The following is a 14,784-nucleotide window of genomic DNA, read 5'->3' on the forward strand; positions in this document are numbered from 1 at the left end:
GCTTAGAATTTTCTCTCTCCCTTTCCGTCTCCCCGTCCCTGCTTTCATGTAGGTGTGTGTGCTCTCCCTCTCAAAAAATAAACTTAAAAAAAGCAAGTTAAAATATTTTGTAGTTACAAAGAATTTCTAATAGTCATTAAAAAACCAAAGATTTGAGTTAGAGCAATGTTGCTGACCACATATGACCTTGTTATGTTTAAGTTTATTGTGCCAGGAAGTTTTGTACTTACAATTTTATGAAGGTTATCATATGATGATCTCCTTAATTATTTTTCCTTCTAGGTACTTTTGGGCGTATTTTCCATGGGATTTTAGTAGATGAAAAAGATCCAAATAAAGAAAAACAAGCATTTGTAAAAACAGTTAAAGGTAGGGTTTTATTCCATACTGTTACCAAAATGCTTTCCTAAGATAGATCGTGCCAGTGAAATTCTGTCTCAGATTCTCAGTCTGCACCAGACCTTTAAGTCAGTCCATGTGAGTTTAGCTAATATGAGGCTAACTTTTGAGGAAATTTGGCTTGTTCTCATGAGGTATAGAAAAAAAAGGTCTAATAATTTAAGATGTTAAACACTTACTAGACATTACTCAGGCTTATAGTTAAACTTCATCCATTTGAATTCATTGTTGCTATATCTAATGTGTTTTTCCTAGGTAAAAGTTGTTTCTTTCCTCTTAAAAACACTGTTAACTTGTTTTTCCTCCTCCCCACTCCCAATACTGTTGTCTACAAAGAATAAAAAAAGACTCCTCCTGTCACCCCTCCTCACCTTCCCTTGTACCCTGGACTCATATTACCTCTTGTGAATAGCCTTGCTTATCTTCCTCCTGCTCCCCTGCCTTTTTTCACCCCTATTATATATAATGCTGCAGAAAATATCCATGTGTGTATGTATCCTTCTTGGCTTAGTTTTATAGGTATAGCCATAGATGGTATTGTTGCCCCAAGAGGTGTTTACATTTAAAATTTTGATACCTATTGTCAGATTGTTTTCTAAAGGGTAACACTAGGTAATGTTATCATGAAAAGAACACCTATTTTCACATATTCTTCTTTTGGAGAAATATGCCTAATTTTTCACTTTATAATTGATATTTGTAAAAGTTTAAATCTTGGTTAAATTTGGTCATTTTAAGAAAAAGAAAAATGTGGTAATTTATAGGACGTTTAATGTCTGACATTGTCTGATATAGACTGAGATGACAAGATGTTAATTTTGGAAAAACAAATTTAGCATTTTGATGCAGAAATTGAGGGAAAAATTAAATTCAGTTTTATACGTAGGAGGTGACAATTTTATGAAGTTTCAAAATTAATTTATAAAAGAACTTATGTTTCTAAATCTACTTAAATGAATTGATGGAAAGTTTGAAGGATTTATATTTGTTTCTAAAAAGTCGTACTAACCTTAAAAATACATGTAATTTGATTTATTTTAATTTAACTAAATTGCTTGGCTAAAACACACATACATGCCATGCACACATTCTATGTTTTCTAAACAAATGGCTTAACTATACTGTTCAGTATATATTTTATCTGCCAATCTCTCTTAGCCCCAAAGCACTTTTAAAGGTTAATATTTAAGTTTGGTCCAATAGGTTTTCTGACTAGCTTTGAAAGATATTTTACATATTACTCTGGAAATATAAAATTTGAACCCTTAATTTAATACTGCTGACTTTTGTTACATTTTCCCCATTTTTAAGGAAACATTTCTCGGGGCACCTGGGTGGCTCAGTCGGTTGAACGTCCGACTTTGGCTCAGGTCATGATCTCAAGGTTCGTAGGTTCGAGCCCCACATCGAGCTCTGTGCTGACAGCTAGCTCAGAGCCTGGAGTCTGCTTCCGATTCTGTATCTCCCTTTCTTTCTGACCCTCCCCTGCTCACACTGTCTCTCTCAGAAATTAAAAAAAAAAAAAAAGAAACATTTCTGTATAATTTTAATTTAATATTTCTTCTGGGGTTTATAAATCTGTGGTTAGTTTACAACTAGACTGTTACTAATTTGTTCTGAATGAATCTTGAATTAGCAAAAGAGCTTTCTATATAGAATTGGGTTGACTTAGGGTTTGAATGGAAGAAAAAAGGAAATAATAGTGATAAGAAAACACAATGCGGATACTGGGACTGTTTCACAAGATAAGATTTCTCCTTCCGGATATACTTGAAATTGTAGTCACTTGGTTGTTTCTATGCCTTAACTGCTGTAATTGTAATGTTCCCTCTGAGCTACACGGAAACAAGAGAAAGCACAATGAGTCCTTAGCCAAGATATGGTCTTGGTTTGCATGAGAAACAAAGAGGAAGTGCCTTGCTTGGCTCAGAATTGTTAGATAACTCCACATGACTGGGTATATCTGAGATTTATTTTTTTGGAATTTTTTTTTTAATGGAAACTGTGAAGATCTAGCAAAGTTCTTTCACAAATCTGAATGCTTTGTTACATGCCATACAATTAGAAATGTAGCTTAAAATGTAAAAAAATAGTTTTTAAAAAGATTATTGACTTTTACTTTTAGACATAAACAAGAGATTGGAATTTGGCTTCATAAAAAATTTTGTAAATTTGTTCAGAGGCTTAATGGACATTCCAGTATAAATTTACAGAGATTGAAATTAAGACTTGATCTCATACAATGAGTATTGTGAAATTGAATTCCATAAAATAAATTAATTAATTTGAGGTTATTGGTGTTGTTATACCCAGATCGCAGTATCCTCACCGACCAGAGACCACCAGGGAGACCGAGTCACGTATGCAAAGGCAAAGGGCTTTATTACGGGCTTAAGCTCGGGCTCACAGACTTCACCAGCTTATGGGTCCGTGCTGAGAGCCTCGAACAAGGGCAGAGTAGGGTTTTTATGGGGTTTGAGACGGGGGAGTTACAGAAGTTGTGACATGGGAACAGTGATCCAATCATAATAATTCAACATCACTGACAGCGGGTTTGACCATACACATTATCTAGAGTATTCGTTACTTTTGGCGGGATCCAATTACAACATTTAGAGTACCTTTAAATTCAACCAATCACAGAGCGAGCCTAGGGTCTTGTTCGGCGACTAACAGGTTAACTTTAACATTAGGTAACAGGGTCCTATCTATAGTTTCTATCTCCAGGCCTCTCCCTTAGTAATGTGGAGGGTGGTCGCTGGCCTTTCCTGATTGGGTGTTGCAAGGGTGGTTTCTCCTGCCTTGGGCAATGTGTAACTGCCTGATAGTTTCAGGAAAGCTGAAACTCAGGCCTTCTAGTTCAGAGGAGAAACTTAAAGCCTGTCATGGAGTCAGTTTGGTTTAGACGTTTAGACTTGTGGCCTTCCAGTGTTAGGTTCTTATTTTGTTTTATAGCTGCTAATACTTTGCACTTTGGAAATAAGTGTTTTTGTTAATCCTTTTGTTCTTCTTGTAACTTGGAATGTAAATGTTTTATAGTATTCTTTTCAAATGTATGCATCTTAAAATAGATCTTTCAGTATTTAAAATTAAAAGACTTGGACTAGATTTGGAAAGGAATCCAGGAAAATGGTTTTTTGTTACTAAATATATAAAATTATGTTTTCTCCAACTCATCTTAAATCATCATGTAGTTCATCTAGTGTCCCTTGCTTAATAGAGTATGCTTATTAAAGTTAATAATTTGAAGAAAATTGTGCATAAAATAACATATCCTGAAACTGACTTTTATTTGGATCTTCATGCCAGTCGACAGGAAGGTCAACACTTATTAAGGGGGTGCAGACCTCCAAATATTACTAGTTTTTAATCAGAAAAAGAGCTTACAGTCCCCAAAATGTCCTGGCCATAATTTCATTAAAATTTAGATTATAGAAAAAGAAAGAAAGGCACATTCTTCCATTCCAAATGATCTTAAAATTTGAGCTGTTTTTAGATAACTAGCATTTATTCTGGGAGACATCGGTGTGAAGCACCTTTTCCAAGGACGTGCCAGGTGTTTCAAGCCCTTGGCTTTTTGTCCACTCATTTCACATTCCTACGTGAAACTGTCTGGAAAAGTGGACACTGCTAGCAAGTTGTTGAAGAGGGAGTGATTCCACTAGTTTAGTCTTGGAAGAAAATGAAATTTGTGATTGCTTAGCTTTGACAGTTCCACTTTTAAGGAGTGAATGTGACACTCATAGTACTTCAGTGATTTGGATTTTACTCTTGGTTCAGCATTTTATTAGGTAGGGCTGGAATATGGATCTTGGCTTTGCCAGTCTTTATATGTTTTTTTCCCTCTTGTTGCATTGATCAGAAGCTTTGCAAATTACTACTACTGTTTTTGCTGTTGGCATACAAATTAGTTAATCAGTTTATTTGAAAGTGTTATTTAGAGAGAGAGCACTAGCAGGGGAGAGGGACAGATGGAGAAAGAGGGAGAGAATCCCACGCAGGTTCCATGGTCAGCACAGAGCCCAATGCAGGGATTGATTCTACGACCCTGGGATCACGACCTGAGCTGAAATCAGGAGTTGGATGCTCAGGTGACTGAGCTACCCAGGCGCCCTTGAAAGTATCTTTTTAAAGATACACTATACTCCTAATTTTGTTTTTGATATCTCTAGACTATTTTTTAAAAACTTGAAACTCATTTCAATTTTATAATGAAAATATACCATTCCCTTGATGGAAATGTTCTTTTTAAACAGTGGAGAAAATCCTGCTTACTATTAAGATAGTGGCCCCTGTAAGATGAAGAATCCTTGTAGATTTGTGCAAGTATTTGCTGACTTAAAATTCCCTTGTAGCTGCAGACTAAAGATATCAGTAAATTGCATTATTGTGTTTTGTGTTTCAAAAACATTGAACTAAAAGCCAATGATAGATCTGTTACTCCGGACCAAAAACCATAAGTTCAGATGCTAAAAATAAAATGTAATAATCATACTAGTTTTGGCTATTGTATGACAATTACATTTTTTTCTAGTAATTTAATATCAGTTCTTTTTGTTTGCTTGGTTTTAACTCAGGTAAGAAGAAAATAAAATAAAACAGCCACAATCTCCATTCAAAACCCCTGTGGTCATTTTTTTGTAGTTTTATATTTCTAAAGTTTGAACATAAAAATTGGAGAGAAAGATGCAAAATTTAAATTCTCCCATCTCTAAAACTAACCATTTTCTTAAAAAGTTTTTATTTATTTTTGAGACAGAGACAGAGCATGAGTGGGGGAGGGGCAGAAAGAGAGGGAGACACAGAATCTGAAACAGGCTCCAGGCTCTGGGCTGCCTGCACAGAACCTGAAGCGGGGCTTAAACCCACGAACCGCGAGATCATGACCTGAGCTGAAGTCAGACACTTAACTGACTGAGCCACCTAGGTGCCCCTAAAACCAACCATCTTTAACAATTTATTATGATTCTCCCCATGAATAAGAGAAAAAAAAATGTGTCCAGATAGATCTAATTTTTCAAATAATTTGTTTTTAAAACATAACTAGTCGCTCAAACAATTTGTCACTTTGCTTTTAAAATTTAATATATCTTGGAGATTTATATATTTATCTTCTGTCATACATATAGACTTAAATCTTATTTTTTAAAAGTAATTGCATAGTATTCCAGTGTGCTAATTTAACTGATTCTCTTTTGATGGACACTTTGTTTTGTTTTGAACTTTTTGTTATTACAACTGAACAGTTTTTTGTTACGTTATATGTAGACGAACCTTTGTGACTGTATCTGTAGAGTAGGCTCTCAGCGGTGGGACTGATGATGTAGAGTACGTGAATTTTTAAATTTTGTTAGGTATTGCTTCCCTCCTGTTACCAAGATGCTATTGATGAACGTGTTTCTTCACACTCCTGCCCAAACTGGCAGGTAGCTGACTGTCCCACTCTGACCAGGAAAATGATTACCTCCTAATGTAGTTTGTTTTTCTTTACTGAGGAGTGAGGCTAAAACTTACTTTGTAATTTTTTGGGTCATTTGTGTTGCTTTTTTTCAGTAAAGTGTATGCTTTTATCTTTTTGACTCTTTAAATTTTTTTCTTACTGATTTGTATGAGTTCTTTAAAGAAAGGGAAAAAATGAAATTAGCCCTTTATATATGTTATGTGTTACATATTTTTCCAGCCTGCTACTACTTTCTCTACTTTCTTTATGGAACCTTACTTAATTTCTAATTTTTACCCACTTAAATTTATTCTTTGTGGCTCTGTTAATGTTAATCTATGGCTTCTGTTAATGTTCATCTATTAAATGAAATCCTACCTATTGCAATAGAATTTTGTAATATTTTGTAATAGAAATAGGCTAGACCTATGTATCTTTACCTGTATCATATAGTGAAAATTTGCCTGATAGTTTGAAATAATTTTTTGTTAATAGCAGAATAGGTTTTGTCACATATACACTGTTATCACCTAAGACAATGTCTTTTTCCTTATATAGACCAAGCTTCTGAAATTCAGGTGACAATGATGCTCACTGAAAGTTGTAAGCTACGAGGTCTTCATCACAGGTGAGAGGAAAACCACTCAGCATTTAAGTGTTAAGCATGGTAACGTTGTATGCTACATTTTTACTTAAGAAAGTTGAGATGTGTTCTGAACTGAAAGCTTTTTGGAGTAGCCTTTTTTTTTTTTTTTTTTTAAGAATATCAGTGCACAAAATTTAAAAATGCAGTAAAATATAAAGAAGAAAATAAAACATAGCTGGATAAAATATAGCTAAGCTTTTGAGAGAGGTTTTTTTTTTTTTACATATTTATGTGCATCTTTTCTTTTACAAAAATAAGATAGTGATATATATATATACATGCTAAAAAATATCTGCTGTGAGAGGCACCTATGTGGCTCAGTCAGTTAAGCATCCAACTATTGGTTTTGGCCCACGATTTCTCATAGTTTGTGAGTTCAAGCCCCTATATCCGGCTTATAGCTGACAATGTGGAGCCTGTTTGGGATTCTCTCCCTCTTTTGTTTATTCTGTCTCTCTCTCAAAATAAATAAATAAAAACTTGAAAAAAATCTTTAAAAATATCTGCTATGAGATTCTTTAACATAGAATACCAGAGACGAGAATAATAAACACCAGTGATCCCATCTCCTAAATTCAGTGATAGTTAACATTTTGCCACTTTCGTTTGGTGTTTATGTCTATTATCTATGTAGATGATACATAGATACTTAGGAGAGTAGAAATATTTTAAAGTAACCTGGACATCTCGGCACTTAAATTTATATCCAACCTGCAATTCCCCTCCCCCAAATGATTCTTTTTTTAATGTTTATTTATTGAGAGAGAGGGAACAAGTTGGGGGAGGGTCAGAGAGAGAGGGAGAGAGAATCCCAAGCAGGCTCCACACTGTCAGCTCAGAGCCCAGTGTGGGGCTCAACCTTATGAACCATGAGATCATGAATTCATGTGTACATTTAAAAAAGATATGGAGCCGTTTATTGAATGGTTAACCAGTGCCTTGTCATTAGGTCATAGTATGATTTTTAAGAAATACTTGTAGTTCTATATGAAGAACTTTTTTTAAAAAAAGCTCATATCACTCTTCTTCATGTATCAGTCCTCTATAACAAAAGCTTCTATCTTCTGAGACAAAAGCCGCTTAAATGCAGTATCCAGCATGCAGCAGTATCAATATTGGGGCAAGATTTTTTTTTTTTTTAAAGAAAACACTGTATAGAGTCAGCTTAATTTGTATGCCTATTGCAGCTTTGGTTGCCTATGTTTAAAAAAGGGGACAGTGACCATTCCTGTTGGAAGATATTTATGGAGTTCTGGGGGAAAAACACAGAAAGTGATGCATATAAGGCATCATGCATTTAAATTTCTTTATACTTTGAGCATTTACTTGAGTTCTACCAAAAAATAAGATGACTACGCAGAGTTTTATTTTTGAGTTTCATTTATACTCTGGCTCCTATTTGAAAGAATTTGATAACCTTAAAAGAAGGCAGCAATAGTAAGAGCAATAAAATGGTAATGAAAATCATTGAGTTTTATGGCTTTGTGATGATGGAAGAGAAAACAAATAAGCCAACAATAAGGTTACAAATACTTTTATTGTGATTGAACGTAAAACACCTTTTAGTTTCTGGGCATCCAACACTGAAGAAACATTAAAAGTTGGTAAATCTCAGTATTAGAAGGGAAAGAAACATAAATGTTCCTTGGGGAGGAAAAAAGTTTTTCTAGTTTCAAATTCTCAAGCAGATGTTGCATTTGGCTTATCGTACTTGGGGCATTGGTTAATATAATGAACTTTTTAGTTTCATTGAGCATAAAAAAGCCCAGGGACCTTTGAAAAATTGAACATATGGTGGTGGTGGACTGAAGATGTCCCACTGAAGGGTTAAAGTCATGTGGTTGAAGAATGTTATCTTCCCTTGGCCTGATTCAGTCCAAGTATAGAACTTATTTACAGAGGGATGGATGGATAACATCCCTGAGATTATATTTCCTTAAAAACACATTTTGTTTCCTTTGAGTAACAAGATAAGAACTAGATAATGGTCATTTAGAAATGTCCTTCTCAACAATATTGGAAGTACTTGATGTTCTGTTATGCTGACTCTAAGGGGAAGAGCCAAAAATATTTAAAAGTTTTTTTTTTTTTAATGTTTTATTTATTTCTAGGACAGAGAGAGAGAGAGAGAGAGACAGCGTGAGCAGGGGAGGGTCAGAGAGAGAGGGAGTCACAGACTGAAACAGGCTCCAGGCTCTGAGCTGGCAGTCAGCACAGAGCCCGACGCGGGGCTCGAACCCACGAACCGCGAGATCATGACCAAAACGAAAGTCGGACGCTTAACCAACTAAGCCACCCAGGCGCCCCCAAAAATATTTAAACTAGTATGTGATGTCAACCTAGTATTTAGGTACCTACCTAGTATTCTTACCCTGATAAAAGGTCTGTACACTTCAGCATATAAGTGGGAGGCAGGGATAAATGAAGACAAAGCCAGGATTTTCCCAAGAAGCAGTTTTATATTCATTGTAGCCTAGATGTTTTGGCTGAAAAATGTTCAGAGCAAGTATTTGCAGCATTTCTCATGTGGCTTTAACTTGTGGGCTTCCAGCATCCTATCAGAATGAATTAGCAGCCCCAGGACACCTTTAGGTGATGGAATTCCACATGCTGAATAGGGTTCATCCTGGACACTCAGTGACTGGGGAAAGTCTTCTAAAGGCACATTGTATACTTTGGTCATAGCTAATTGTTCTTTCTGGCTGTAGAGTAATACCAGGACTCCTAACACAGTATCTGCATTTATTTGTTCCTTCTAATTCATGTACCACCAGTTTTGCTGGTTTTTGGAAGTCTGCTGGACCTGAGGGATGAAAATGAACTAATGATCCTCAGTGTTTATATTACAGAACTTATCAAGCAACAGAATACACTTAGTAAGAAATGACACCTCATTTCCGAATTTAACTTTTTAAAACTGGTTGTGGATGCAATTCCACATGCAAAACATGTTTACTTCATGTTTTAACATTCCAAGAGTAAGAATTGTAAAGTGTTGAAATATTTTAAGCATTTTGAAATTCTTTTTATTCCTTTTTCCACTGGAATTTGTGAGAGTAACTTTTACTGTAAATTAAAATAGCTGTATAAAGAAAAAGATAGATATCAATTTATTTTAAGTGTATCCAAAGTGCTTCCCATTAAAATACTCTTGAGTTATTTCTGTGTGCAGTTTGGCTCTCCACTGGCTTGAGGTTGCCTGATGGTGACCTCACACTGTGTGCCTCCCAGCTGTCACTCTCCAGGCACACTCGGCAAGACTGAGAACCGCATGCAAGTCTTATCTCCTGTTCCCAAAGAACCTTCCCTGTCTCTACCTTGTTCCTGCCTACAGCACCAGTTTCTGCCCTCATCCACTCTTCATCTAGGTCCCGGATCATGTTTTTATCCTCTTTCCTTTATAAAATGGGCAGAATGAAGACCAGCCATTTGTACTTTAAAACATGTTCATGCAGGAGTACCTGGGTGGCTCAGTCAGTTAAGCGTCTGACTTCAGCTCAGGGCATGATCTCCCGCTTGGTGGGGTCGAGCCCCACATCGGGCTCTGTGCTGACAGCTCAGAGCCTGGAGCCTGCTTCAGATTCTGTGTCTCCCTCTGTCTCTATCCCTCTCCTGCTTGCACTCTGTCTCTCTCTGTCTCTCACAAATAAATAAAACGTTAAAAAGAAATTTAAAAAGAAAAAAAAAACCATGTTCATGCAGCTTGTTACCTCTTCTAGAGGGCTTTTAATCTTCTGCTGTTATAGCAAATGATTTGATCTCAAACAGCAAACTTAATGTGCCTGGAAAAAATGCCTTTAATGCTGTTAGTGGATTTCAGACATGAGGAGGAGCAGAGAAATAATTTTAGGGGTGTTAGATCAGGTAACTTCTCACATTACCCCTAAATCATTGTTTGCTCAGTTAAACCTGTATGCATACCTGTTGTAGTCATTTTAGTGTGCATGGGACTTGGTATGAAAAGAGGCTCTGTCACTTCCCATGCATTTCTTCTGCTCTCCTGGAAGGGAATATTCAGTGACCTAGGGAAAAGCACAAAGGTTTTAGAATCAGATGAAGCTTTGAAGTTTCTTCTCCATGCATTTGCTGTTTGTCGTTGTCAACCTAACCTCTGTTTACATGAGTTTCTTTGCTCAACTAAGGGACTAATCATCACTGCCACTCCTAGGCTGTAATGCAAACAGAAGCTGTACTAGAGAGGTTACTTTGTTCAGGTCTACTCATCTCTTGAGTCCTCATTTTTTGCTCCATGGGGTCAATGCTTTCCCTGTTAGTGAGTCCTACACAGCAGGAGAGGAGCCCACAGCTTTCACTTGTGCACCATTGGCTCAGAGTTGTGTAACTGGTTTTAAGAGAGGCACATGCTCAATAGAAATAATTTAGAAAAACAAAACAGAGGGGCGCCTGGGTGGCTTAGTCGGTTAAGCGTCCGACTTTCGCTTAGGTCATGATCTCGCGGTTCGTGGGTTCGAGCCCCGCGTCGGGCTCTGTGCTGACTGCCAGCTCAGAGCCTGGAGCCTGTTTCAGTCTGTGACTCCCTCTCTCTCTGACCCTCCCCTGCTCACGCTGTCTCTCTCTCTCTCCTGGAAATAAATAAAACATTAAAAAAAAGAAAAAAGAAAAACAAAACAGAAAAAGCAAAGTAGAAATGATCTAAAGCCCCACATCTCAAAGACAACTTTTAATTCTTGTCATATTTCTGTGCAGAGTTTTATTTTTTCTCCCATCTTTGGAATTATCCTGCAGACATATGTAAATTTTGTATCTTGCTTTCATACAAGGTCAACTTTTACTCCTGTTTTCTTAACATCTGCTTGTGACCATTTAATTGTTATATACTGTCATGCTGGTTGGGTGTACTCTTACCTCATATTTGTACATTGAAGTAGTTTGCAACTTTTTGCTATTAATATTGCATTAACTATCCTTGTTCATGTAGCTTTTAATGTTTAATATTATTTCCTTATTAAATATCCTTAGAGGCAGAATTTACTTAGTTAAGGAACATTTATAAAATGCTTATTTTCTATGGTACAGAATACAAAGCATTGGGTGTAAAAATAAGAACTCCTGTTAGTTTTTGCCTTTTTGACAGAGTTGGGAAAATGAGATAATTATGTAAAAAGTTACAAACCTTGAAGAGAATTAATTTCCAGGTATCAATGGAAAGAGGTGTCATTAGGCAATAGAATGAAAGTATGTGTGCCATGGAAATATAAAGAGGAACAATACTGTTTACTACAAGTTGGCTTTATCTTGTACATCATAACAACATTTTATGGTTGATGTGACGCCATGTTAGAGGTATGGAAACTAAGGCCAGGAGAGATGGTTACACAGACAGTAAATTGTAAATTTAGGATTTAGAAATCAGTAAGTCCCATGTGATCAGCTAAGGACTTCTTGGCTTTTGTGGTAGTTGCAGCCTCTTTGAGGCCTTCCTGATTAGCATATTCTGGTCCTGTCTGCTTTTCTTTAATGTGTTGATGGACTAAAGAGGATGTTATAATGCCCTCAAATGCAGCAAGTCATTTTTTAGATGTCTCTGATTACCCCCTAAGAGAGAAGTTTTAGAGTGACTAGAGGCTGTCTGCAGAGAGTCTAGTCCACAGGAAACAACTTCAAGTTTACAACTTTTCCCTGATGTCCACTTTCAAAGGGCATTTATAATTTTATTACATTTTTAGTGGTTAACATGTTTTTAAGTATGTTTGAGATTTTCTTGTTTTGTTTTAGGTTATCTTTATTACTTTTTATTAAAAATAAGCCCTTGAGGTTTTAGATTTCACTTGTCTTCTAATTTTATTATTTTGTAGAAATCTTCTTCCTATTACGCATGTGTGTATAGAAGAAGGAGAAAAGCCCATGGTGATACTGCCTTACATGAATTGGGGGAATCTTAAATTGTTTTTACGGCAGTGCAAATTAGTAGAGGCCAATAATCCACAGGTGAGAAAAATTTGCTCCAATACCAATTATTTGCCAGGAACTTCTGATATTATCTTTGAAAATAGATATTAACCTTCCTATATATAAGCTGTTTAAAAGCCTACAAAAAAGAAACTCAAAATGAGCCAGAAGATATTTATAACCTGTTGATTTAGAGTGTATAATGATGTACTTACTACAGTTGCCAGGAGAAAGTGGATTCAAATGCTGCATTGAGTGACTTAAAGTCAGTATGTTTTATAAATTGATAGGATTAAAGCCAGGGTTCCCAACAAATTGTTGGAGGCTGCAGCCCACCTGAGGAAGTATTTCACCCCTCAGCCCACAGTCCTGGCAGACTGGCTGTAGAGGAACATGTCAGTAGTTAGGGCTATAGACTTACACTCTTGAAAACGGTCTCCAGTGGTAATATGCTAATAAAAACTTTTGATTTTAAAGACAGGTTATCAAATAACCACTTGAAATATTACCTTGAGAATTTGGCATTCATGGAACAGATATTTATTGAGCAGCTATTGTATGTCCTAGTTGTTGGGGAAATCTACCTAACAGATGAGAGAGGCAGTGAAGGAAATGGTAAATTACATTACAGGATGATAAGGACTGTAGTAGATACAAATACTAGGGAGCTATGAGAACATATTCTTGGTCAAGAAGTAGCTCTTTAAAACTCAAGTGTAGGTGTAAAGAAGTATTTTGAGACGGAGTAAGATTGTGGAATAAAATAAGCAGCTGCCATCATAATTTTTGTGCTAACTACAAACAATGTCATTTTTTTTCTTACCACAGGCAATTTCTCAACAAGACCTGGTACACATGGCTATTCAGATTGCCTGTGGAATGAGCTATCTGGCCAGAAGGGAAGTCATCCACAAAGATCTGGCTGCTAGGAATTGTGTGTAGGTGCTATGAGCTTGTTACTGCCCTTTGATGTTTAGTTTTTCCTGGATTTGAGGTTCTCTCCAGGAGTCACAGTGGGCATTGTGTTGTATTTAAGAGTAACCCTAATTCAAATGTTTTAAATACTCTGATTACATTTGATGTTCGTGTCTTTACTTTTCAGCATTGATGACACACTTCAGGTTAAGATCACAGACAATGCCCTCTCCAGAGACTTGTTCCCCATGGACTATCACTGTCTCGGGGACAATGAAAACAGGCCAGTTCGGTGGATGGCTCTGGAAAGTCTGGTTAATAATGAGTTCTCCAGTGCTAGTGATGTGGTAAGTGCTGGGAATCCTGGCTATCAATAGAATGAATGGTAAAGAGGCTTTAGGGTGGTTTTTCTTTTCTATTTTTTTTTTTTTAACTTTAGTAACTATTCCCTGAATGTTTCATTGAGAAAGCAAATGTAGTTAGCTCCAGTCAGCCAGTTTATGGAAAGATGCTATAACTCAGATCATGGGCCATCACTGTGTATAATCACATTTCATCCTCAGAGTAAACCCTGTGAGGGAGCTGTTAACACTATGAAGTAGCTAGACACTAATACCCAATTTTAAAGGTGGATACCAAGGCTTAGAGAGGTTCCAGTATTTGGTTATTTTTCTTTTCTTATTTAAACCTCAGAATGACCAAGTGATTGCCAGATCATAAAGATTTATTGTTCCTTTCAAACATCTCTTCCAACATTATGACCATTATTTGTAATGTTATTTGTAATTCCCCAGATGTCACTCTCTTCCCTTTTGTCCATTTCTGAGTAGTTCTACCCACCAAAGTAGATCATATAGTGGGATCCTTTATACATAGTGATGAATAGTTTCAGTAGCCACATTTATTTGTGGATATTTTGTAGATATTTTAAATTGCTTTTACTTTCTCACTAGTCTGATTTGAAAGATGGGTTTTCCTGTCTTTTGTTTACTACAGTTTATTACTGTAGCTGAATAGAGATTAGGTAAAACTTTTGCTTATAAGGTCCCCCTCTATGACTATTCAATGATATGTTAGTATTAAATATAAAACCATAAGGGAATCTTGAATGTGGAAAACAAACTGAGGGTTGATGGAGGGCTGGGGGAGAGGGGAAATGGGTGATGGGCATTGAGGAAGGCACTTGTTGGGATGAGCACTGAGTGTTGTGTGTAAGCAATGAGTCACGGGAATCTACCCCCAAAACCAGGAGCGCGCTGTATACACTGTATGTTAGCTAACTTGACAATAAATTTTAAAAAATAATAATAAATATAACATCTTTTAGAATTGTTTGCTTCAACGTTTCAATTGTAAAAATTTGCCTTACACTATCATTGTATCTTGTGTCTCATCAATATATTTTATTTATAATATAGGGTTACCTTTTTACTTCTAAGTTTTTATGCTTTAAGGATTACTCTTTTGATACTCT

The 14,784-nt window shown here is 36.2% G+C and overlaps 1 protein-coding gene across 2 annotated transcripts in view; it reads left to right on the forward strand.

Moving 5' to 3' along the window:
• The window catches only part of RYK (receptor like tyrosine kinase), a 96,641-nt gene that overhangs the window by 62,908 nt on the left and 18,949 nt on the right, over nt 1-14,784 (forward strand). For both annotated transcript variants that reach the window (XM_039243885.1, XM_039243886.1), the window contains exons 9-13: nt 283-369; nt 6,398-6,467; nt 12,302-12,434; nt 13,224-13,333; nt 13,498-13,657. In XM_039243885.1, coding sequence (XP_039099816.1) covers nt 283-369; nt 6,398-6,467; nt 12,302-12,434; nt 13,224-13,333; nt 13,498-13,657 — 560 coding nt within the window. The remainder of the gene's footprint in view (nt 1-282; nt 370-6,397; nt 6,468-12,301; nt 12,435-13,223; nt 13,334-13,497; nt 13,658-14,784) is intronic.

Source organism: Hyaena hyaena, unplaced genomic scaffold (assembly GCF_003009895.1).
Source record: "Hyaena hyaena isolate Hyena2069 unplaced genomic scaffold, ASM300989v1 scaffold_234, whole genome shotgun sequence".
Lineage (NCBI taxonomy): Eukaryota > Metazoa > Chordata > Mammalia > Carnivora > Hyaenidae > Hyaena > Hyaena hyaena.